Source organism: Salvelinus namaycush, chromosome 17 (assembly GCF_016432855.1).
Source record: "Salvelinus namaycush isolate Seneca chromosome 17, SaNama_1.0, whole genome shotgun sequence".
NCBI classification, from domain to species: domain Eukaryota; kingdom Metazoa; phylum Chordata; class Actinopteri; order Salmoniformes; family Salmonidae; genus Salvelinus; species Salvelinus namaycush.
The window spans coordinates 36782653-36808357 of NC_052323.1; the positions used below are offsets into that span (position 1 = coordinate 36782653).

The 25705-nt window shown below is 43.0% G+C and overlaps 1 protein-coding gene across 1 annotated transcript; it reads left to right on the forward strand.

Annotated features, from left to right (window-relative positions):
• Positions 1-290: 290 nt before the first annotated feature.
• On the forward strand, positions 291-23531 carry zgc:165573 (cysteine-rich and transmembrane domain-containing protein 1). The gene is made up of 3 exons (XM_039012670.1): positions 291-468; positions 15438-15767; positions 22352-23531. The coding sequence occupies exons 2-3, from the start codon at positions 15458-15460 to the stop codon at positions 22453-22455; spliced, it is 414 nt and encodes a 137-aa protein (XP_038868598.1). The 5' UTR covers positions 291-468; positions 15438-15457; the 3' UTR covers positions 22456-23531.
• The last annotated feature ends 2174 nt before the right edge of the window (positions 23532-25705 follow it).

Below are 25705 nucleotides of genomic sequence, written 5' to 3' on the forward strand. Positions count from 1 at the left end.
ACAAATATATAAATATGAATCAATCTAATCTAAGAAGCTAGATAAGGATAAGTATTGCTTGCTCAATTTACAAGACACATTCATTGTCCTATTTCTGTGCATTTCGTCACATCTTTCTGTGATGTATAATGAATGCCCAAACAAGTCAGATGATCAGTGGTCACCACTCGATGATTCCCATTCCCTAGACTCTCACCGCTCTTCGCCCTGATTGGTCCGTGAAAACAACGACCATTCACCACAGTCAACCAGTGAAATGTGTTTTCCCTACGCAAACCCCTCGCACCACCATCGGGATGACGTCACGGTTCCCACACAACAGAGAGATACGCACTGAGTTTTAAGACGAGGTGGTCGTACAGTGCGGTAAAAAAAAAGACAAGAAATTAGCATTATAGATCACGCCGAAGAGTTTTTTTTGAAGACGATCTGGACTGTCTGTTGATAAGGGATATCATTTCTCTTAAGGTAGGTGATAATATTTGATTGAACACCATATGTCTGTGAACATTGCCTAACTCGAAGTCGCGGACTGTTGGACAATTGCAACTCGACATCGTTGTTCTTGGGCTGTGGCCCTGTGCAGGTGTTGTATTATTCCATCATTATCTTGTTGTAGCGAGCACGCAGTGGGCTGTTTCTCCGCAAGCATTGTATCCAACAATCATTTTTCACGTAAATTGCCGCTATTGAATGAGAAAGTCGTGTCGGACATATCATTAGCAATGATAGAATTCGTGATACAATGACTTCTTTTTATTTAGGCCACTTTCAAAATATTAAGCAATACATAGCAAATCAACAATTGGCCTATATACGACGCTGTAGAAAAAAATGGTATCAAGCAGTTAGTTGTTGATAAAACCGAAGATGCAAGTAGAGTGTTTTGTTCCATTAATATGTCATCAATGCAACAACACTGTAGGCTAACATGAGACCCTCCAACAACACTGTAGAGACGCCTGATAATAGACTATTACACCGCAAAGCCTTATACATTTTGCCTATAAAGGACGTGGCAGGAAAAATAAACCTAATTGAGAGCGTATTTCAGACTATCAACCGCACAATGTTGAAATATCATCCCAGTTCTTTCCATTTCAACAGTCATCTCTTGATGAGTGTGATCTATGCCCCAGCCGGCTGTGCTTCTATTAGGCCTAGTTCACTACTAGAACCCTGGACATTTTACTCATTTAGGAATGGGATCTTATTGTGTTAGAGATGTTCCATTCTCTCACCATTTACTGGCACCATACACTCACAGTGTAATCCTGGAACCATACGTTAGGGTTGGGCTGTATCCAGTATGTCGTCATACCAAGACGTTAGGGTTGGGCTGTATCCAATATGTCGTCATACCAAGACGTTAGGGTTGGGCTGTATCCAGTATGTCGTCATACCAAGACGTTAGGGTTGGGCTGTATCCAGTATGTCGTCATACCAAGATATATATGGTATTACCGTTTAGTACACAAGGGGGTGCTAAAAGAGGAAAAAAATCCCATTGGGCGTCTACCAGAATGCTAATAAAATATGCACAAGTAATAGCGCATTTCAATGGAGGCTGGTAACTACATATGCTAATGAGCACAAACAAAAATAAACAAATTGCAAAGACAGGCAATCCAGCTCATAAAGTTATAAACTCAGCAAAAAAAGAAACATCCCTTTTTCAGGACCCTGTCTTTCAAAGATAATTTGTAAAAATCCAAATAACTTCACAGATCTTCATTGTAAAGGGTTTAAACACTGTTTCCTATGCTTGTTCAATGAACCATATGAACATGCACCAGTGGAACGGTCGTTAAGACACTAACAGCTTGCAGACGGTAGGCAATTAAGGTCAAAGTTATGAAAACTTAGGACACTAAAGAGGCCTTTCTACTGACTCTGAAAAACACCAAAAGAAAGATGCCCAGGGTCCCTGCTCATCTGCATGAACGTGCCTTAGGCATGCTGCAAGGAGGCATGAGGACTGCAGATGTGGCCAGGGCAATAAATTGTAATGTTTGTACTGTGAGACGCCTAAGTCAGCGCTACAGGGAGACAGAACGGACAGCTGATTGTCCTTGCAGTGACAGACCACGTGTAACAACACCTGCACAGGATCGGTACATCCGAACATCACACCTGCGGGACAAGTACAGAATGGCAACAACAACTGCCCGAGTTACACCAGGAATGCACAATCCCTCCATCAGTGCTCAGACTGTCCACAATAGGCTGAGAGAGGCTGGATTGAGGGCTTGTAGGCCTGTTGTAAGGCAGGACATCACCAGACATCACCGGCAACATTGTCGCCTATGGGCACAAACCCACCGTCGCTGGACCAGACAGGACTGGCAAAAAGTGATCTTCACTCATGAGTTGCGATTTTGTCTCACCAGGGGTGATGGTCGGATTTGCGTTTATCGTCGAAGGAATGAGCGTTACACCGAGGCCTGTACTCTGGAGCGGGATCGATTTGGAGGTGGAGGGTCCGTCATGGTCTGGGGCGGTGTGTCACAGCATCATCGGACTGAGCTTGTTGTCATTGCAGGCAATCTCAACACTGTGCGTTACAGGGAAGATATCCTCCCTCATGTAGTACCTTTCCTGCAGGCTCATCCTGACATGACCCTCCAGCATGACAATGCCACCAGCCATACTGCCTGTTCTGTGCGTGATTTCCCGCAAGACAGGAATGTCAGTGTTCTGCCGTGGCCAGTGAAGAGCCCGGATCTCAGTCCCATTGAGCACGTCTGAGACCTGTTGGATCGGAGGGTGAGGGCTAGGGCCATTCCCCCCAGAAATGTCTGGGAACTTGCAGGTGCCTTGGTGGAAGAGTGGGGTAAAATCTCACAGCAAGAACTGGCAAATCTGGTGCAGTCCATGAGGAGGAGATGCACTGCAGTACTTAATGCAGCTGGTGGCCACACCAGATATTGACTGTTACTTTTGATTTTGACCCCCCTTTGTTCAGGGACACATTATTCAATTTCTGTTAGTCACATGTCTGTGGAACCTGTTCAGTTTATGTCTCAGTTGTTGAATCTTATGTTCATACAAATATTTACACGTTAAGTTTGCTGAAAATAAACGCAGTTGACAGTGAGATTACGTTTATTTTTTTGCTGAGTTTACATGTATAGGTAGGAGCTACTGAATGTCATTTTTGGTGAGTTTGGACATTTACAAGCGAATGTGAACGAGAGACATTGTGCAAATGAACAAAGTTTTGATGCATGCTGGTCTGAAGGAAGAACAGCATGAGGACAGGAGCAGCATGTGTAGACTACACACTGTCTGTGTGTAGTCATCAGGGCAACGGGCCTGTGCTCTGCTCGGAGATGAGGGGAGAGGAGAAAAAATGCAAGGAAATCAAGATGGTGGCAGCTGTACAAATAACTAATCTAAAGAGCTTTGACTTTGCCAACAAGGCAGAAAGCTAACACAATATGATGCACGTCACCATATTAATTCAGCCACTTACTTAGATTAACTAGCAAGTTAAACTTAGGGGTCTCATTAATGCAGGAAAAAAGATTAAAGAAGATTAAACACATAAGAAATATGTTGCTGTGTTTTGTAAACACAGATGTAAAATGCTTCTTATTGTAATTTTAGCTCGGCGTCAGACATTTTGTGCTTCAGTTACACCTCTCCACTCGGATGAGAATTCAGGAACTGGCATTCTGTCAGCAGACAGCGCTCCGACTGGATGTGTAGCTCATTTTCTCCGGTACTTTTCTCTGCGTAACCAGCCTCCTTTTCTCTGGTATAATGCAAGATTAACTTTAAAGAAAACATTAGGAAATGTAGCTAGCTACATTCTTTCTGTGATAAACATTATAAATATGATGGCCATGCATCGTTTTTGCAAAAAAGTCATGGCTTTTTTCATTGTAAGCTCATTTACTTGTGAGGCTGCCAGACAAATAGCATTGCACTTCTGTTGTCATCTGATGAAAATGAAGCTATTTTCTGCTGAATGTGTTACATTATTTTCTGTGAAGGAAAACTAGACGTCCCTACAGAAGAGTATTATTACTGAGAGCTCAAGAGGTATGTTTAGATATTCAGAAAAATAAACATATATATTTTTTTACATAGAACTAAGTATAATGATTATGGCTCTGGGGGAAAAGGCTGTTTCAAGTGTTTGAAACATCCAAAATTCTCCAATTTACAGACTGGGCATAACCCCCTCCGGACCATCTACCAGCCATCCTCATGTACTTTGTGCCCCCTCAGATTTTTGGGGTGTATGACGCCCCTGTGTGTAGCCTAATTTATTGAATAGAAACAAAGAACAGCACTGCATATATAATGTAATTGTGTTTTGGTTCTTAACCGCACATTTTGAACAAAAATCATTCTACTGTAGCCTACCTTGGGAATCTTCTGGAAGAGTATTAGGGCCAAGTGATGAACAAAAACTAAACAGCCGTGGGAGGTGGTACTGGATATATTTTTTTGCATGGATAGTACTTTAAAAAATAGGCAATATTTTGAGAATAAAGTCACAGGTATATTTCAAGATTAAAGTATGAGATAACTGCATGTCTCCCTGTCCCTTTTTGTGTGCTCTCCACCGTTGAAATGCCTGAGTTAGAAGACTGGTGAAAGTATACTTTAGAATTGGCTTTAGTAAGAAGGAAATCCTTGCTGTTTTAGCACATAATAACCATATTATTATAATCATTAGGACCTGGAAGAGGTTGTGCCACAGATTGTGTCTTTTCAGGAGGAATCACACAGACTGGATGAGGTACTTGGATGAAATACGTGTGGCTACATACATAGGTAGAGATGTGTGTGTGTGTGTGTGTGTGTGTGGGGTGGTGGAGGGGTGGGGTGTCTCTATCGCACTCGTTCACACATGGGTCACTGCACTACACACACACACACACACACACACACACACACACTGTATCCCCAAAGCAATACCGTTTTATTGGCCATGGTGCGTTGTCAGAATGTGAAGAGACCCTGTCATCAGTCCCTGTCATGGTGCCCTTTTGAATACGCTAAAATGTTATGGTCAATCCCCTGCGTATGCCAACACCTTGCATAGTATTTTAGAGAGAACAGCGAGGCCAGCAGCCTACATGTCAAAATGAAAGGTTAACTCTTTGTGTGATGGCATGGTGTTTTATGTACAATTCCAGTGCAGTAACCTCATAGGCCTGTGTGTATTATCTTGTGAATCTAAGCTATGGATTGCGTGGAGAAGAATATCGCTTCCCTGTCGGGTTCATAGGCTGCCCCCAAACCCCTGTCATGTACCTTGCATAGCCATGGGGCAGGGGGACAGGGGTTTGTTCCATTATTCTAACCTAACAGGTCTAGCCACTAGCCTCTATAAGGTCAACCAGCGGTTGCCTAAATTAGCGTCATAACTGAGATGATGCCCCTGTTTTGGGATAACCTACGCGTCCTTCATTCCTCACATCCTTGAAGACATCAGCGATAGAAAGGACATATTATGCTAGGCTACCAACCAAGTCATGTCAGATCAGTGATTATTTATAGTCTAGGTAATAGAGGTCTTCATGGGTCCAAAAAGTTGGACACGATCTGAAATGGACCTGGGGCTTTCCCACCCGGACCCGGTATGCATCAAACTTTTTTAAAATATAGAGACCTGTTCCGAACGGACACGAGGACCACTAGACACGTTGTGAATAAACCTGGTCGGATCCAGAACCGATCCGATCCCAGTGAGGGAAGCAGCAGAACATCTTTTTTTTAAAACTACTTTATTAACCGGAGCTGATAAGGCGTGAGAGGAGGGAGAGAGGTGCCACTCTAGCAGGTGGGGGAGGGATCGTACTCTGAGCGAGTGCCATGGGGAGCAGGGAGGAGGGAGGGAGAGGCACCAAGCCGACTCACGCTATAGTAGACTAATAACTGCCATAGCTAAGTTATTTATCATCAAATATGTCTTGACTGCATCAAACCGTAACGAGAAGCTAGTTAAGCTAGCTAACGTTAGCTAGCTAGGCTAATTGAGGCTACAGTGCATGTGCTTTCACATCCTACAGTTACAAATAACAACAACTCCCTTCAGAATATTAAGTAGCAGCCAACCTGTTGGCTCTTGTGCATTGTAGCCTATCCTTCACCTTTAACTTTTAATTCCATCATTTTAATTCCTTCTTCTGTTGATTAGATATCTCCTAACTCTTGCCACACAAGGAGCAAGGCTCTATGTCTGTAGCCTATTGCCGCCTTGATGACTTGTGATTGGTCAGCAGCAAGCTACACGTCCTACGCTCCTCTCCAAAGCAAGATCAGCAGCAGCACTATAAATTTCTCTCTCTCGCTCTCTCGCTCTCTCGCTCTCTCGCTCTCTCGCTCTCTCTCTCTCTCTCTCCCTCCCCTGCAGCAGTAGTGACGTTCGGAAATGCACGGGCCATTCCAGACGAGTCCGTTAAAATTACACATACCTGACACCCGTGACGATCAGATTCGACCCAGATCAGTGACATGGGACATCAGCTTGACATGGGACATACACACACAACCCCCGGTCCCCAGGATCCCACGTTCATTTGTTTTATTTAGTGTGCTCACATAGCCTGCTAGCCTGTAGTCGTTAGGAGGCCATAAGGGGGAAATACTACCCATAGTAAAGCACCATGGGTAAAGTCATTAATAGTTGCCATTATGCACCGATTTCGCCTAGGCTACTCAGCAGAATGTTGGAGCAAATTCACAGGGCAGACTGACAGGGACTCAACCCCAGGTCTCTTCTCATTCGGTGACAGAGAGGGACTCAACCCCAGGTCTCTTCTCATTCAGTGGCTGACAGGGACTCAACCCCAGGTCTCTTCTCATTCAGTGACTGACAGGGACTCAACCCCAGGTCTCTTCTCATTCAGTGGCTGACAGGGACTCAGCCCCAGGTCTCTTCTCATTCAGTGACAGACAGGGATTCAACCCCAGGTCTCTTCTCATTCAGTGACAGACAGGGATTCAACCCCAGGTCTCTTCTCATTCAGTGACTGACAGGGACTCAACCCCAGGTCTCTTCTCATTCAGTGACTGACAGGGACTCAACCCCAGTTCTCTTCTCATTCAGTGACTGGCAGGGACTCAACCCCAGTTCTCTTCTCATTCATTGTCAATCAATCAAATGTATTTATAAAGCCCTTCTTACATCAGCTGATGTCACAAAGTGCTGTACAGAAACCCAGCCTAAAACCCCAAACAGCAAGCAATGCAGGTGTAGAAGCACGGTGGCTAGGAAAAACTCCCTAGAAAGGCCAGAACCTAGGAAGAAACCTAGAGAGGAGCCAAGCTATGAGGGGTGGCCAGTCCTCTTCTGGCTGTGCCGGGTGGAGATTATAACATAACATGGCCAAGATGTTCAAATGTTCATAGATGACCAGCAGGGTCAAATAATAATAATCACAGTGGTTGTCGAGGGTGCAACAAGTCAGCACCTCAGGAGTAAATGTCAGTTGGCTTTTCATAGCCGATCATTCAGAGTATCTCTACCGCTCCTGTTGTCTCTAGAGAGTTGAAAACAGCAGGTCTGGGCCAAGGTAGCACGTCCGGTGAACAGGTCAGGGTTCCATAGCCGCAAGCAGAACAGTTGAAACTGGAGCAGCAGCACGACCAGGTGGACTGGGGACAGCAATGAGTCATCGAGTGAGCGAGAGAGCGTACATACTTAAATTCACACAGGACACCGGATAAGACAGGAGAAATACTCCAGTTATAACAGACTGACCCTAGCCCCCCGACACAAACTATTGCAGCATAAATACTGGAGGCTGAGACAGGAGGGGTTAGGAGACACTGTGGCCCCATCCGACGATACCCCCGGAGAGGACCAACCAGACAGGATATAACCCCACCCACTTTGCCAAAGCACAGCCCCCACACCACTAGAGGGATATCTTCAACCACCAACTTACTATACTGACACCGAGTATAGCCCACAAGATCTCTCCCACGGCACGAACCCAAGGGGGGCGCCAACCCGGACAGGAAGATCACGTCAGTGACTCAACCCACTCAAGTGGCGCACCCCTCCTAGGGACGGCATGAAAGAGCACCAGTAAGCCAGTGACTCAGCCCCTGTAATAGGGTTTGAGGCAGAGAATCCCGGTGGAAAGAGGGGAACCGGCCAGGCAGAGACAGCAAGGGCGGTTCGTTGCTCCAGTGTCTTTCCGTTCACCTTCACACTCCTGGGCCAGACTACACTCAATCATAGGACCTACTGAAGAGATGAGTCTTCAATAAAGACTTAAAGGTCGCTCTCACATGAATAGGCAGACCACTCCATAAAAATGGAGCTCTATAGGAGAAAGCCCTGCCTCCAGCTGTTTGCTTAGAAATTCTAGGAACAATTAGGAGGCCTGCGTCTTGTGACTGTAGCGTACGTGTAGGTATGTACGACAGGACCAAATCGGAGAGATAGGTAGGAGCAAGCCCATGTAATGCTTTGTTGGTTAGCAGTAAAACCTTGAAATCAGCCCTAGCCTTAACAGGAAGCCAGTGTAGAGAGGCTAGCACTGGAGTAATATGATCACATTTTTTGGTTTTAGTTAAGATTCTAGCAGCTGTGTTTAGCCCTAATTGAAGTTTTATTTAGTGCTTTATCTGGGTAGCTGGAACGTAGAGCATTCGGGTGTCTAACCCAGTAGTGACAAAAGCATGGATACATTTTTCTGCATCATTTTTGGACATAAAGTTTCTGATTTTTGCAATGTTACGTAGGTGGAAAAAAGATGTCCTTGAAACAGTCTTGATATGTTCGTCAAAAGAGAGATCAGGGTCCAGAGTAACGCCGAGGTCCTTCACAGTTTTATTTGAGACGACTGTACCACCATCGAGATTAATTGTCAGATTCAACAGAAGATCTCTTTGTTTCTTGGGACCTAGAACAAGCATCTCTGTTTTGTCCGAGTTTAAAAGTAGAACATTTGCCGCCATCCACTTCCTTATGTCTGAAACACAGGTTTTTCAGTGACAAGAAGGTTGTTTGTTTGTGCTCATAAAGCATCATGGCTGTTAGCGTGTTTGTGCTCATAAAGCATCATGGCTGTTAGCGTGTTTGTGCTCATAAAGCACCATGGCTGTTAGCGTGTTTGTGCTCATAAAGCACCATGGCTGTTAGCGTGTTTGTGCTCATAAAGCATCATGGCTGTTAGCGTGTTTGTGCTCATAAAGCATCATGGCTGTTAGCGTGTTTGTGCTCATAAAGCATCATGGCTGTTAGCGTGTTTGTGCTCATAAAGCACCATGGCTGTTAGCGTGTTTGTGCTCATAAAGCACCATGGCTGTTAGCGTGTTTGTGCTCATAAAGCATCATGGCTGTTAGCGTGTTTGTGCTCATAAAGCACCATGGCTGTTAGCGTGTTTGTGCTCATAAAGCACCATGGCTGTTAGCGTGTTTGCCTACAGTCTGAAATTGCCAGGGGGAAACTTGGTGTGTGCGTGAGTTAGTAGATAGATAAGCGCGAGTGAGCAGTGACGCCTGTTTGAATGAGTTATTAGATCGTTAAATTGATAAGCATTAGTGCACAGTGACGCCTGTTTGAACGAGTGTATTAGATTAATGGCCATTTGCTGGTTTTGCCCCTACTTTTAACCACCCACACACACAACCTGAATACACACACACCTGTATACACACAACCTGAATACATACACACACCTGCATACGCACAACCTGCATACACACACAACCCGCCCGTCTCTACCCATATATGTAACCATGGTTTCTCCTTCTGAAAATAATCTGTGGCACAACCTCTTCCAGGTCCTAATGATTATAATAATATGGTTATTATGTGCTAAAACAGCAAGGATTTCCTTCTTACTAAAGCCAATTCTAAAGTATACTTTCACCAGTCTTCTAACGCAGGCATTTCAACGGTGGAGAGCACACAAAAAGGGACAGGGAGACATGCAGTTATCCCATACTTTAATCTTGAAATATACCTGTGACTTAATTCAAAAAATGTAAACTCTATTCTACAAATTTTGACTTTATTTTCAAAATTACATTTTAAGTTTATTCTCGAGATATTGCCACTTTAAAGTAGGATCGTGCAATTTTTAAAAATCCAAGTACCACCATCCGTTGCGGTTTATTTCTTTTTTCGTTTGACTTGGCCTCAATACTCTTCTTTACGTCCCTGATCAATCTATTGAAGCAAAAAAAAAACCTGCTGACTTACAATAGAAAACGTGACTCCTGTCAACACACAGCTGGACGCACCTGCTCCCACTTCATCCTGTTGGGCTGTTTACAAACAAACACATGACTGCTCAACTGCTCTGGGTAATCTTCATAATGTGACAGGTGATCTGCTTTATCTCTTAACGTATTGTACAAGTTGACTGCAGGTATTTACTTAAGTAGCTACGAATATTAAAATGTGTTGAAAAACTTCCAGGAAATAGATTCAACGATATTGAAAAAGGGTCTTCAGTTGTACACTCAGGAGTCTCTCTCCCACAGTTGGTAGTGGTTCAAACAGCTAGGTATTCAGTTGTACAGTCAGGAGTCTCTCCTACCGTTGGTAGTGGTACAAACAGCTAGGTATACAGTTGTACAGTCAGGAGTCTCTCCTACCGTTGGTAGTGGTACAAACAGCTAGGTATACAGTTGTACAGTCAGGAGTCTCTCTCCCACAGTTGGTAGTGGTACAAACAGCTAGGTATTCAGTTGTACAGTCAGGAGTCTCTCCCACAGTTGGTAGTGGTACAAACAGCTAGGTATTCAGTTGTACAGTCAGGAGTCTCTCCTACCGTTGGTAGTGGTACAAACAGCTAGGTATACAGTTGTACAGTCAGGAGTCTCTCTCCCACAGTTGGTAGTGGTACAAACAGCTAGGTATACAGTTGTACAGTCAGGAGTCTCTCTCCCACAGTTGGTAGTGGTACAAACAGCTAGGTATTCAGTTGTACAGTCAGGAGTCTCTCCCACAGTTGGTAGTGGTACAAACAGCTAGGTATACAGTTGTACAGTCAGGAGTCTCTCCTACCGTTGGTAGTGGTACAAACAGCTAGGTATTCAGTTGTACAGTCAGGAGTCTCTCTCCCACAGTTGGTAGTGGTACAAACAGCTAGGTATACAGTTGTACAGTCAGGAGTCTCTCTCCCACAGTTGGTAGTGGTACAAACAGCTAGGTATACAGTTGTACAGTCAGGAGTCTCTCCTACAGTTGGTAGTGGTACAAACAGCTAGGTATTCAGTTGTACAGTCAGGAGTCTCTCCTACAGTTGGTAGTGGTACAAACAGCTAGGTATACAGTTGTACAGTCAGGAGTCTCTCTCCTACAGTTGGTAGTGGTACAAACAGCTAGGTATACAGTTGTACAGTCAGGAGTCTCTCCCACAGTTGGTAGTGGTACAAACAGCTAGGTATTCAGTTGTACAGTCAGGAGTCTCTCCCACAGTTGGTAGTGGTACAAACAGCTAGGTATTCAGTTGTACAGTCAGGAGTCTCTCCCACAGTTGGTAGTGGTACAAACAGCTAGGTATTCAGTTGTACAGTCAGGAGTCTCTCTCCCACAGTTGGTAGTGGTACAAACAGCTAGGTATTCAGTTGTACAGTCAGGAGTCTCTCTCCCACCGTTGGGTCTTTGTTTTTCAGATTTCAGTTTTATACTGAGATCACTCTCTATAAAACTGTATGGTAAGCTTGGGCGGTATACTGGGGTATTTGGAAATGTTTTCAATATCGTTGATTTCTTTTTTTTTGTCTGTTCAGCTGTTCGATCCTTTGGGTGAATAAACTTGGTTTGAGCTTTACTAATCGTCCGTGAGTTTTACTTGGTTCATTTAGAACCTAACACTGTACAACTGAAGACCTAGCTGTCTGTACCACTATCAAGTCATTAAATTATATTTCTGTAAAGGGTGGGTTAAATGGAGAGATAAGAGAGGCAAACTCTATCTTTTCACTGGGACAAATGAGTCAGTGTGGTGCAGGGTTTGCCAGGTGACCGGTACAGCCAGGAACAGGTGAGGTCCGTTTTGCCTGATGACTATAATACGGATCAGGGAGAAGGAGGTTAGAGGTTGTTGTATGTGTTGTTGTTTTATGTCACACTGCTTTGCTTTATCTTGGCCAGGTCGCAGTTGTAAATGACAACTTGTTCTCAACTGGCCTACCTGGTTAAATAAAACAAATTAAAAAAGAGGGGTCATGTGGTGTTGTTTTAGATGCTAGTTTCTGTGAGTATACACTACTGTTCAAAAGTTTGGGGTCACTTAGAAATGTCCTTGTTTTTTGAAAGAAAATAACATTTTCTGTCCATTAAAATAACATAAAATTGATCAGAAATACACTGTAGACATTGTTAATGTTGTAAATGACTATTGTAGCTGGAAACGGCTGATTTTGAATAGAATATCTACATAGTTTTAGGGATTTTTGAATTCAGTAGAATACCTTTGTCTGACAATCCTACTGTGTGTGTATGTGTGGTCAATCTCTATTACACACTCAACTCGACTACCTACCATCTGTTAACAGTGTGTACAGGTGATGTTTTTATTTAACTTTATTTAAGTCAGTTAATGACGGCCTAGCAACAGTTAGTTAACTGCCTTGTTCAGGGGCAGAATGACAGATTTCGATCTAGCAACCTTTCGGTTACTGGCCCAACGCTCTAACCACTAGGCTACCTGCCGGGTTTAATAACCCTTCAGGTCACATTAAGGCACACACACAGAATGTGTGGTGATTATTCATATTTTCAGCAGGTGAAGATTAGGACTACTCAACACACAGATTACAGGAAGATTAGGACTACTGACAACACACAGATTACAGGAAGATTAGGACTACTCACAACACACAGATTACAGGAAGATTAGGACTACTCACAACACACAGATTACAGGAAGATTAGGACTACTCACAACACACAGATTACAGGAAGATCAGGACTACTCACAACACACAGATTACAGGAAGATCAGGACTACTCACAACACACAGATGACAGGAAGATTAGGACTACTCACAACACACAGATTACAGGAAGATTAGGACTACTCACAACACACAGATGACAGGGAGATTAGGACTACTCACAACACACAGATTACAGGAAGATTAGGACTACTCACAACATACAGATTAGAAGAAGTCAAATTATGTCAGGTTAAAAATGTAAAGAAAATATTCTTCTTGATCTGACCGGTCTCAATTTGGAACTTGTGGTTTTCTATCATGTTCTTAGTAGACTGTTAAGGCCCTGTGTTTTGGACAATCATCTGACATGCCTGGATGTTAACCTCTATTTAAAGACCCACCCCAGCTTCCCTAGAACCTCATTTATCACCTGATTTACTTAACAAAAGGCCCATCTCCAATAGGAGGTCCATGCGTCCTCTGGCACTAGCTAGTTAGGTAATAACTACACACAATAATACCAAAGACTGTCAGCATGTAAAGAAGCTAGTTAGCTGTAAAACATTCAGGAGTCTACAATCTCACCATGTTCAACCTGCAGATTGATGTGCCTCACAGAGTGGAGTTTGACATTGGCAATTGCACCATGCAATGCACCCTGGACTGAAGAGGCAGACGGACAGGAGAAATGTTAGACCCTCTGTTAAATGAAAACTTTCTTGAGGTAGGAATATCGTAAAAAAAATATGACCAATGGCTCATTCTCGAGAAGCCAACCTCCGTCATGATGACATCAGCCAGTATTGAAATCTGACATGTATGATAGACTTTTTACATCTGAAAGTCATATTCCTATTGACTTCCAGCTACGTCACACCGGACGGATTTCTACCTGCTTGAACGCCATTAACTCGGATAAACATGAAAACATGAAATGACCCCGAGATGACCTGGTCAGGTGATGTTCTCCAGTGTGAGTGGGAGGAAGGGAGGTAGGACTGACGCTCGGCTTTAGGTATTTACAGTAAACACTGTGTGTGTGAAAATAGCCCAGCGAGGGATGGAGGGACAGCACTGGCCCACTTCCTTTCTGTCCTGCACTTTGTTGTGCTGTGGTATTTCCAGCTGATGGGGGAGAGGCAGTGTTTCACTACTAAACAGACCCAACGTAGGGCTTAATGGTCTTCTAGGCCTAGAATCTAAACCAGCAGAATGTTTTACATGTACGTCTACCTTGTTACATAGACTTTATTTCTTGAGTCCGCTCGCTCACACACAGCTAGTAGTCACAGCCAGTAGCTACTTCATTGTTTTACAGTGTGTATTATTTACTCCATTTACTGTGTTTTAGTCTCTCCTTACTCTCTCTCTCTCTCTCTGTGTGTGTGTGTGTGTGTGTGTGTGTGTGTGTGTGTGTGTGTGTGTGTGTGTGTGTGTGTGTGTGTGTGTGTGTGTGTGTGTGTGTGTGTGTGTGTGTGTGTGTGTGTGTGTGTGTGTGTGTGTGTGTGTGTGTGTGTGTGTATTGTTAGCTGGGCAGAGGGCAGAGAGGCTAGGCCACTCCATTTCAGGTTCCGGGGTGTGAGTCACGATGCACTCAGGCTTTGTATGATGTCATGAGAAAGATATGCAATACTAGTCTCTGCACTTTACTACTTCCTTTAGGGTGTTAGCAAATGTATCAGTTGGAAGATCGTGTGTGTGTAAACACTTCCTCATAGAAGGGTTAAAACTGCTAGCTGGCAGATTTCTCTGGTATGACGGCTCTGTTTGTACTAGCTGTGAACAGAGCTTTGTGTTTCTAGAAATACAACTAGAAGGATGTGGCCATGCGCAGGGGTGCAACTTTGGTTTTAGAAGTTGGGGGGGACATAATTATTATAATAATTTTTTTAATCCAATCACATAAACACTCCAAACACCCGACCGGTCGGAGGCGTCCGCATGGTCCTAAAACCCACCGTTGCCTAGTTTTGTATCACATTCCAATAATAAAACTTGGAGGGACAGAAATGCAGTGAAAGTTGCGCCCCTGGCCATGCGTATGACTTGCACAGGGAAACCGGTGATACGCCAGTGATACTAAGGTTATTAACCTGGACATGTACTAAACCTCTACTACTGGAGAGCTTTGCTGCAGACCTTCTGTCACAAAAGCCTGCACTGCCTGTAGCTGTCTAGGAGTAGGGTTGACCACCCCTGACCTAGTTCATAGCTCTCTAGGGGGGGAAACCTTTATGTTCTAGAAACGTGTGTTGTCATGGCAACAGTTAAATCACCAAGGGCCTCTTTTCAGAATGTCTTTAACTATGGACTCCTGGCCAACCGCTGGCTAATGGGACTCTTAAGGCCTCCGTGCCATGACAACCGCTGGCTAATGGGACTCTTATCTCCGTCCTGTGTTGATTTTGCAGGGCTGTGAAACTGCAACACTTCTTTTGTTTGTTCCTCTCCTCCAATCTCTCTCCTTTCTTTTCCATTTACTTTCATAAATGGTCCTTCCTCATTCTCTCTCAGTTCAGTCACATTCAAATGAGCTCTTCCCCTCCTTTCCCCTCTCTTTCTCCAGGTGTCTCTGTTGTCTAGCAGATGAATTTTGAGCAGCCTCCTCCGTACCAGGGCCCAGGCCCCACGGCCCCCAATTACCCTGCGCAGGGCTATCCTCAGCAGGGATACCCTCCCCAGGGCTACCCCGTCAACATGGAGCAGCCTGGTGGATTCCCTCCTCAAAACCCGGCCTACCCCAACTACCCTGCTGGCCCCGGGGGCCCTCCTGGACCCTACCCTGGCCAGGGACAAGCAGGCCCCTACCAGGGGGCGTACCCAGGACAGCCCCAGTTTGGATGGCAGGGAGGACCACCCCCAGGACCCATGTATGGAGAGGCACCCAAAAACACAGGTGAGAGAGAGGGGAGGAAGAGGGAGGAGGAGGGAGAAAGAGAAGAGAGGGGAGAAGAGGGGTGAGGAAGGGAGGGGAGGAAGATAAGCACGAGAAGGTGAGGGGAGGAAGAGGAGAGGGAGAAAGGGAGGGGTGGAGAGGGTAGGATAGGATATTGTTTGCCTTGACTACTTGGTATGCAAAGAGACTGGATGTGCTTTGGGAACAATGTTTATACCAGTGGTTCTCAAACCTCTCCTCGGGGACCCCAAGCCGTTCCAGGTATTTGATCTATTCTAGAGCTAGCACACCTGATTCAACTTGTCAACTAATCATCAGGCCTTTGACTAGGTGAATCAGATGAGCTACTTCAGGCCCTTGACTAGGTGAATCAGATGAGCTACTTCAAGCCCTTGACTAGGTGAATCAGATGAGCTACTTCAGGCCTTTGACTAGGTGATTCAGATGAGCTACTTCAGGCCCTTGACTAGGTAAATCCAGTACATTCACTGGGAACCAGTGGTTCAGACAGTTCTGACTAGGGCTGAAAAGCTACCAGTAATTTACCAGAATCTTCAGTAATTTAGGTAATTAACAGAACATTTATGGCAATCTATCATCAATTTGGTAATTTATACTTGAATATGTTTTCCAAAAATGTATTCATTCAGTGCCTTTGGAAAGTATTCAGACCCCTTGACTTTTTCCACATTTTGTTACTTTACAGCCTTATTCTAAAATGGATTAAATTGTTTTTTCCCCTCAATCTACCCACAATACCCCATAACGACAAAGCAAAAACAGGTTTTTATACATTTTTATACACCAGTTTGATGACAAAGCATTGACGACAAAGCATTGACGACAAATACATACTGACGTAGTCAAATCAATAGGTGTGTAAAAAGATAAAGGATATTTCATGCTGAAATCCTCATATTAAACACATATGGTATTCACTAAGTTGATAGTTCATATTTGCGACTCATTTCAGGAAACCAGGCGTTTAAATATAAACAATTTTAAAAAAATCCAAATGCTTATTTTGGGCAGAAATGGCTTCTGGAACATGTGAACTTTCATGTGCCTTAATAACAAACTTGTATGTCATCTGCAAATACGAATACAATTGTTAAATTACGAGCCTAGTTGGTTTAGCCACTGAAAAATACAGGAACCTTCCAGCTAGCCATGATTGGCTGAGATAATGGTTGTGCTGGACATGCCAAGATATGAGTTGATGTGATGTTTTTATTTAACTTTATTTAAGTCAGTTAATGACGGCCTAGCAACAGTTAGTTAACTGCCTTGTTCAGGGGCAGAATGACAGATTTCGATCTAGCAACCTTTCGGTTACTGGCCCAACGCTCTAACCACTAGGCTACCTGCCGGGTTTAATAACCCTTCAGGTCACATTAAGGCACACACACAGAATGTGTGGTGATTATTCATATTTTCAGCAGGTGAAGATTAGGACTACTCAACACACAGATTACAGGAAGATTAGGACTACTGACAACACACAGATTACAGGAAGATTAGGACTACTCACAACACACAGATTACAGGAAGATTAGGACTACTCACAACACACAGATTACAGGAAGATTAGGACTACTCACAACACACAGATTACAGGAAGATCAGGACTACTCACAACACAAAGATTACAGGAAGATCAGGACTACTCACAACACACAGATGACAGGAAGATTAGGACTACTCACAACACACAGATTACAGGAAGATTAGGACTACTCACAACACACAGATGACAGGGAGATTAGGACTACTCACAACACACAGATTACAGGAAGATTAGGACTACTCACAACATACAGATTAGAAGAAGTCAAATTATGTCAGGTTAAAAATGTAAAGAAAATATTCTTCTTGATCTGACCGGTCTCAATTTGGAACTTGTGGTTTTCTATCATGTTCTTAGTAGACTGTTAAGGCCCTGTGTTTTGGACAATTGTTAAATTACGAGCCTAGTTGGTTTAGCCACTGAAAAATACAGGAACCTTCCAGCTAGCCATGATTGGCTGAGATAATGGTTGTGCTGGACATGCCAAGATATGAGTTGGGATTGGTCTGCCATGTAGGACGCTTCTGTCTATAACATGAGCTGGTCAGTATGTGTAGGTAGTCCTTTCTAACGCAGCTTTTTTGAAAGACATCATGTAGTAGAACTGCAAACATGTTGGTCTCCACTTTCTGGAGGACTGGGTTTTGAAATCAGTGGAATGCCCGGTTGAATTAGAGTATGATAGCTAAGGAGATGGAGAACATTCTGGCTTTTGATTGCAAATATGCAGACGGAGTCGAAAAGAGAACGCAGAAGGCTGTTGTTTAAAACACCTGTCTCCGGATTACATCTTCAAACTAAGGGCAACCATGGCAGTGAGGGAGAAGCGTCCATCCAAGATAAGATAGTCTAGCTAGCTACATTTTCAGATATTACACGTTTCTAATTTTGTCAAAGTTAACTGGCTGACTCGCTAGCTAACGTTACGTGTATGGGCTGTGTAGTAATATTATTTGTGTCTCAGAGCCATTTGCATTGCTAGTTATAGCTAGCTAGCTAACATTGAACCTGGTTAGTTAGCTCCTTGCAGATTCATGCAGGGTAGTAATGTTATGAGATGGGATTATGTTTCATAGCTAGCTACATGTCTAAACAAAAGACTCCACTATGCAAGTAACAATTTCAATAGAATGTTAACGATGTCGCTGCGACAACTGTCGATAGACGTAGCTGGTAAATTTGCTCTGGCTATGTACTCCGATTCCAGAGAGCAGAATAACTGACGAATTTACAAACGCTTAACACCCGTTGAATATGGCTGGTGTCAGTAAAAAAGCATGATTAAATTGTTGCCAGCAGCACAGTTGCAGTCACCAACGCTCTGGATAACATAAAACAGCCTAATCAGCTCTGCTAGGCCGAGTAAAATGGGCAGAGTGAGCTGGTCCTTCATTTGTGTCTGGAAGTAGCTAGCCAACATTAGCTTGGGTGCTTGACTGTTGTTGTTAGGTCAGAACGCTTGGATCAACCCTACTCCTTGGCCAGAGCGTCCAGTGTGCATTCTGAATGCTCCGAGAGCAAAACGCTCTGAGTTACGAACGCCTGGAGTGCACTCTCAGCAAACTTTGGCGCTCCAGATTGAATTTACGAGCACACCCCTAGTATAAACCAGCCTTTAGTCTTGAAATCTTTGGTTGTTTAGTACATGGCCTCACATGTGAATCCTTAAAGAGCTAGGTGGGGATAAAGCTTAAGAAGGTGTGAACGATACTGAATGGGTGTAGACAAAGAGCTCTCCAGTAGGTGCACCAAAACATTCAAGGTCCATTTTCTCAAAAGTGGGGTTACAAGTTTATCAACTTTCAAAGCAGAATTACTTTCCCAATGTTCCTCGACTGTAGTGTATGATATACCATTTTCTAGCTATTTATTTGATGTGAAAAACACCATTTCAAATTTTGCTACATAACCCCGAATCGAGCCACGTTGGTTAAATTTAGGGTAATGTTTTACAGCTTTTATCATTCAATTTATTTAAAAATCATCGTATTTAATGATTTCATATATTTTACGTGTGATAAACCCACACAGAGGGCCAGAGATAATTACAGACACCTGTGATAAGTACCCAAAAGGGTCACTAGATAGATGTCTTGTGATTACATAACATCTTTGAAAGATACCAAAATTCTGGTAGTTTGCTGGTAAAATCTGAATGTTTCCAGTAATACACCCTCCCTTTGCAACCCTAATTCTAACACAATCGTCTTTCATTCAGTAAGTTTCCATTACCTCTGCTATTAGAATTGGCAAGTATTAGGATTGGCAAGTATTAGGCTATTATTGTGTCTTTGGCATCATTAAACTGAAGACTTATAGTTTTTATCAAAGATTCTCTGTAATTAGTATTACGCGATTAAACTGATTAATCATGTAACTGTAATTAACTGGGAAATCGGGGCACCAAGGAAAATATTCAGATTACAAAGTTAATTACAAATAATTTCCTAATAACTTTTCAGATATTTTATATCTGATCAATTAGTCTTCGAATTAATGAATTATTTACTTTACCTCACGTTAGTCTCATTCCAAACGTCGTAAATTGTTGGTTATCTGCACGAACCCAGTCTTCACTATGAGTCATCCATACATCAATTGTCTTAAATCATTTATTTACTAACTAAGTAATTCACAGAAATGCATACAAAGTAAATATGGTTACAAGAAATGATAGGGGAATTTGCCTAGTGGGATAAACCGGTATCGCGGCTTGGTGGACAAAAAGGGAAGTGGGGGTCAACTGAGATGAGACACTACATAGTTGATAATTATAATAATTGAAATGCTAATCCTTTGCACTTGAACGCTCACTCATTCGGGAACAATTGCAATCAATATATATATTTACGCTCAGTGTGTCGTCTTGATCGCTGTTGAAAAGTTTGTTTCTTTTGTAGAATTGTCCGTCTCTCTCTCTCTGTCGTGGTTAGAGGGGATAGTTCAGAGTGACATTCATTCATGTTGTTGTAGAATGGATGTTTAAGCGGTTGTCGTTCTTCGTGTTCAATGATACCGAATTCCTAGCTGCAGACTAGTAATTAATATCAAAGACTTGTTCTTATTCTGTCGGTATCGATAGTCTAAGAGTTTAACCACGTGGTATGGTTAAAAGATTCAGCAATGGTCTGCAACCTTTGTCCTCCCGTAATGGAGAAAAACATGGTCTACTGAGAATTTCTCAAAGTTGGGGTTTTATTCGGAATTTGCAGAAAAGGGCCTGTCCCAGGATGCCCGACCCTAACTGGGCTCATGGGCGGTCCTCTGATTTAGTTAAACTCAAAAGGGAATTGGAGTTTCCTTCATTAAACAGTCCAAAATCATTACACAATTTTACAAACAGTATCATCCTCACTCATTCATCTTATACAACAATTAGATGTAAACCTCATATCTGAGGCTATTATATAAACAGCGTTATGGTAATGTGGCTGCACCGTTTCCCATGACTTTTACCAAGTTGTAACAAACGGACCAGTTCATAGCTAGATTCTTCACCGATCTTTTATACCTTCTCCGGAACATTAAATGTTGTTCGGACATCAAGTTCTGTGAGGTGGAAGAAATTCCTTTGTTCTCTATGAAACTTCACTCCGTCTCTATACTGTGTGGCCATGAGGCAGGGTCTTCCCTAGGAATTTACGACCTCTCTGACCACAGCAGCCTGGATGTAGGAGCAGAGAGAGGCAGGGAGAGGGGGATGGGGCTTGCTGTACCCAAAGAGGGCAACGTCACGACACTATTCAAAGGTCAATTTCCCTACATCAAAGTAATTTGTTTTGATAGAACACTATCAGCGTTCAAAGTAAAAGATTAACAAGGCTGTTTTATATTGTCCTTTTTATATCAGTATCCTGGTGTGTGTTCTTAAAGTGGAAGGTTTTTATTTTGAAGCTAATCACATGATAGCCAGATCAGTTTCTGCTTGAATCAACTATTTTGTCCTGGTCATACCATGATTAAAGGGGTATTGTTTTAAAGGAGTTGTCTAAAGCAGGAAGTGAACTTTCCAGACTGCCCTTTGTTTATCTGTATAAGACCCTCTCAGTGGTGAATAGTGGACTGCACATTTAAGAAACCAAGCAATGGGAGGTTAATGCTGCATTCATAACCAAGTGGGAGGTGGACAATTTACCAGTTGTGAAGTCGTAAATACTAGTTGGATGCATTTATGTGCTTTGAACTTGAGAAACACTGATTGGCTAATGGCCAACAATTTGCCTAAGCCATAAACTAAAGTACAGCTATAATGCTTGTAAACAAATTATAGTGTTAAAAAAACATTAATAGATTGCTTTTTATAAAAACATTTTTGTTGCACTAAACTGCCGAGAAATGCTGTTTATCGAGGTAATTACCTTAATAGATGACGTCAGAGGTCAGCAAGTGGGAGAAGTGGGAGCTCAGGATGATAGATGAGTTTCACACTAGTAATTACCAGTTGGAGGGCCATTCAAAGATATTTTTTCTAGTTGTACTTGGTAAATACTACCTTCCCACTTGGTTATGAACGCAACATAACTTACTGCCTGGCAACTGTTGCTAGAGCGCAGTCCCTTTGTACTGCGGCAGTACCTTGTCACTCAGGTAACACACAGCTTACCTCACTCAAGATGGCAGCCTTCAGAAGTTTTGTGTGTGTGTGTGTGTGTGTGTGCACATTAATGACTAACAGCAAATGTACCAAAGATAACAAGAAGAGTAGGTTGTTAGGCCGACGTGTCTGTCACGTGTGTATTCCAAGGGTGGCAGGTAGCCTAGCGGTTAGAGTTGGGCCAGTAACTGAAAGGTCGTTGGTCTGAATACCCAAGCCGACAAGGTGAAAAATCTGTCTGTACCCTTGAGCAGGTCTATTAACCATAATTTGCTCCAGGGGCACCGTACTATATGGCTGACCCTGTAAAATAACACATTTTACTGCACTTTTCCGGTGTATGTGACAATAAAACATGTTTTACTGGCAGTTGTAAAGGTTTAACTTTAAATGAATGTCTACCTCTCTTTCTCCTCTCTCTAGTGTACGTGGTGGAGGAGAGGAGAAGAGATGATTCAGGAGACACGTGTCTGACTGCCTGTTGGACGGCTCTCTGCTGCTGCTGCTTGTGGGACATGCTCACATAACCTCTGACCCCTGACATTTACCTTTGACCCTTACCTGCTCTGACCCATAGCCTCCTAACCCTTAACGCAAAGTCCCTTTCATCTTAACCTAACCTTTGACCCCTGAGTCTAAACCACTGACCCAGTCTCACCTAACACACTATCCCTCCATCTGACATTACCACCTTAATCCTTCTCTCTCTCCTTAACTGTTGCACTCCTGCTGTCCAGCCCCAACCCCTGTACCTCCTGACCCATGGTAGCATTATATGATAACCTCTATCTTCTTGTGCTCCCGCACCTGACCTAGCCCCTCCCAGGGCTGTGCTCTGCTCTGTAGCAGTGTAGCCGGTGTATGTTCCCTAAATCTCAGGCGCTGTACTGTAGATAATGATTCTTGTGGAACACAAACTCCTGCTCAAAGACGACACACAGAATATGCACTCAGATCTCAGGCGTTCTGCTGTAGATGGCACGCATGCACGAACGAACACACACACATGCTTACACGCTCTCTCTCCTGGGCACTTTAACCTCTTACCTCTGCAAGGTACTTCTCCTGCCTCCCTCCATCCCTCCTCCCAAACAAACTTCTAGTCAAACCACCCCTTATTCCCTACACCATAAATCCTAAAACACCATATCAAATGACTCTATCTACGCCCTATCCGTCATGGCTACCTTGACCAATGGAAGCCAGTAAGCTACAGTGTCCCCCACCCCCCAGCCAACCCCCCACTGTACGATGATGAAGTTTGAACCGTCCTCTCTGTTATGTTTGCACAACAGCTACTGTGGTTGCCTGTTTTTCTTAGGATGAATCCTACGACAACAAATTGAATGCATTTTGAAAGACCATGACAATGAAGATTTCATGTTTGATTTCATGTAATATTGTTCCTATGCTTGCAAAAAAAATTCCTGTTTGAATTTTTAAATCCTGAATGAATATGATTTGATTGCTATTTTCTTTTAAATACCCTCATTCCTTCAAGGAGAGAACATGAAACATTTTTTAAATGGTGAATGTTTATGTCGATGACTTTGCCTTACATGAGAATCTTGCGTTAAGAATAAATTATTCCCAAAACAGTCAACATTGTCTGGTGTCTTTCACTCTCTGGTGGTCTTAGTCAGTAGAGGTAGTATCTGGTGTGTGTTTTACAGTAGAGGTAGTATCTGGTGTGTGTTTTACAGTGGAGGTAGTATCTGGTGTGTGTTTTACAGTGGAGGTAGTATCTGGTGTGTGTTTTACAGTGGAGGTAGTATCTGGTGTGTGTTTTACAGTGGAGGTAGTATCTGGTGTGTGTTTTACAGTAGAGGTAGTATCTGGTGTGTGTTTTACAGTAGAGGTAGTATCTGGTGTGTGTGTGTTTTACAGTGGAGGTAGTATCTGGTGTGTGTGTTTTACAGTGGATGTAGTATCTGGTGTGTGTTTTACAGTGGAGGTAGTATCTGGTGTGTGTTTTACAGTAGAGGTAGTATCTGGTGTGTGTTTTACAGTGGAGGTAGTATCTGGTGTGTGTTTTACAGTGGAGGTAGTATCTGGTGTGTGTGTGTTTTACAGTAGAGGTAGTATCTGGTGTGTTTTACAGTAGAGGTAGTATCTGGTGTGTGTTTTACAGTAGAGGTAGTATCTGGTGTGTGTTTTACAGTGGAGGTAGTATCTGGTGTGTGTTTTACAGTGGAGGTAGTATCTGGTGTGTGTTTTACAGTGGAGGTAGTATCTGGTGTGTGTGTGTTTTACAGTAGAGGTAGTATCTGGTGTGTGTGTGTTTTACAGTAGAGGTAGTATCTGGTGTGTGTTTTACAGTGGAGGTAGTATCTGGTGTGTGTTTTACAGTGGAGGTAGTATCTGGTGTGTGTTTTACAGTGGAGGTAGTATCTGGTGTGTGTTTTACAGTGGAGGTAGTATCTGGTGTGTGTTTTACAGTGGAGGTAGTATCTGGTGTGTGTTTTACAGTGGAGGTAGTATCTGGTGTGTGTGTGTTTTACAGTAGAGGTAGTATCTGGTGTGTGTTTTACAGTAGAGGTAGTATCTGGTGTGTGTTTTACAGTAGAGGTAGTATCTGGTGTGTGTTTTACTGTAGAGGTAGTATCTGGTGTGTGTTTTACTGTAGAGGTAGTATCTGGTGTGTGTTTTACAGTAGAGGTAGTATCTGGTGTGTGTTTTACACTAGAGGTAGTATCTGGTGTGTGTTTTACTGTAGAGGTAGTATCTGGTGTGTGTTTTACACTAGAGGTAGTATCTGGTGTGTGTTTTACAGTGGAGGTAGTATCTGGTGTGTGTTTTACACTAGAGGTAGTATCTGGTGTGTGTTTCACAGTAGAGGTAGTATCTTAAGATTTTAAGTTGCAGTTTCTTTTCATTTTGTGTTTTACAGTAGAGGTAGTATCTGGTGTGTGTTTTACACTAGAGGTAGTATCTGGTGTGTGTTTTACACTAGAGGTTATATCTGGTGTGTGTGTGTTTTACAGTAGAGGTAGTATCTGGTGTGTGTGTGTTTTACAGTGGAGGTAGTATCTGGTGTGTTTGACAGTGGAGGTAGTATCTGGTGTGTGTTTCACAGTAGAGGTAGTATCTTAAGATTTTAAGTTGCAGTTTCTTTTCATTTTGTGTTTTACAGTAGAGGTAGTATCTGGTGTGTGTTTTACAGTGGAGGTAGTATCTGGTGTGTGTTTTACTGTAGAGGTAGTATCTGGTGTGTGTTTTACAGTAGAGGTAGTATCTGGTGTGTGTTTTACACTAGAGGTAGTATCTGGTGTGTGTTTTACAGTAGAGGTAGTATCTGGTGTGTGTTTTACTGTAGAGGTAGTATCTGGTGTGTGTTTTACAGTGGAGGTAGTATCTGGTGTGTGTTTTACAGTGGATGTAGTATCTGGTGTGTGTTTTACAGTGGAGGTAGTATCTGGTGTGTGTTTTACAGTAGAGGTAGTATCTGGTGTGTGTTTTACTGTAGAGGTAGTATCTGGTGTGTGTTTTACAGTGGAGGTAGTATCTGGTGTGTTTGACAGTGGAGGTAGTATCTGGTGTGTGTTTCACAGTAGAGGTAGTATCTTAAGATTTTAAGTTGCAGTTTCTTTTCATTTTGTGTTTTACAGTAGAGGTAGTATCTGGTGTGTGTTTTACAGTGGAGGTAGTATCTGGTGTGTGTTTTACTGTAGAGGTAGTATCTGGTGTGTGTTTTACAGTAGAGGTAGTATCTGGTGTGTGTTTTACACTAGAGGTAGTATCTGGTGTGTGTTTTACAGTGGATGTAGTATCTGGTGT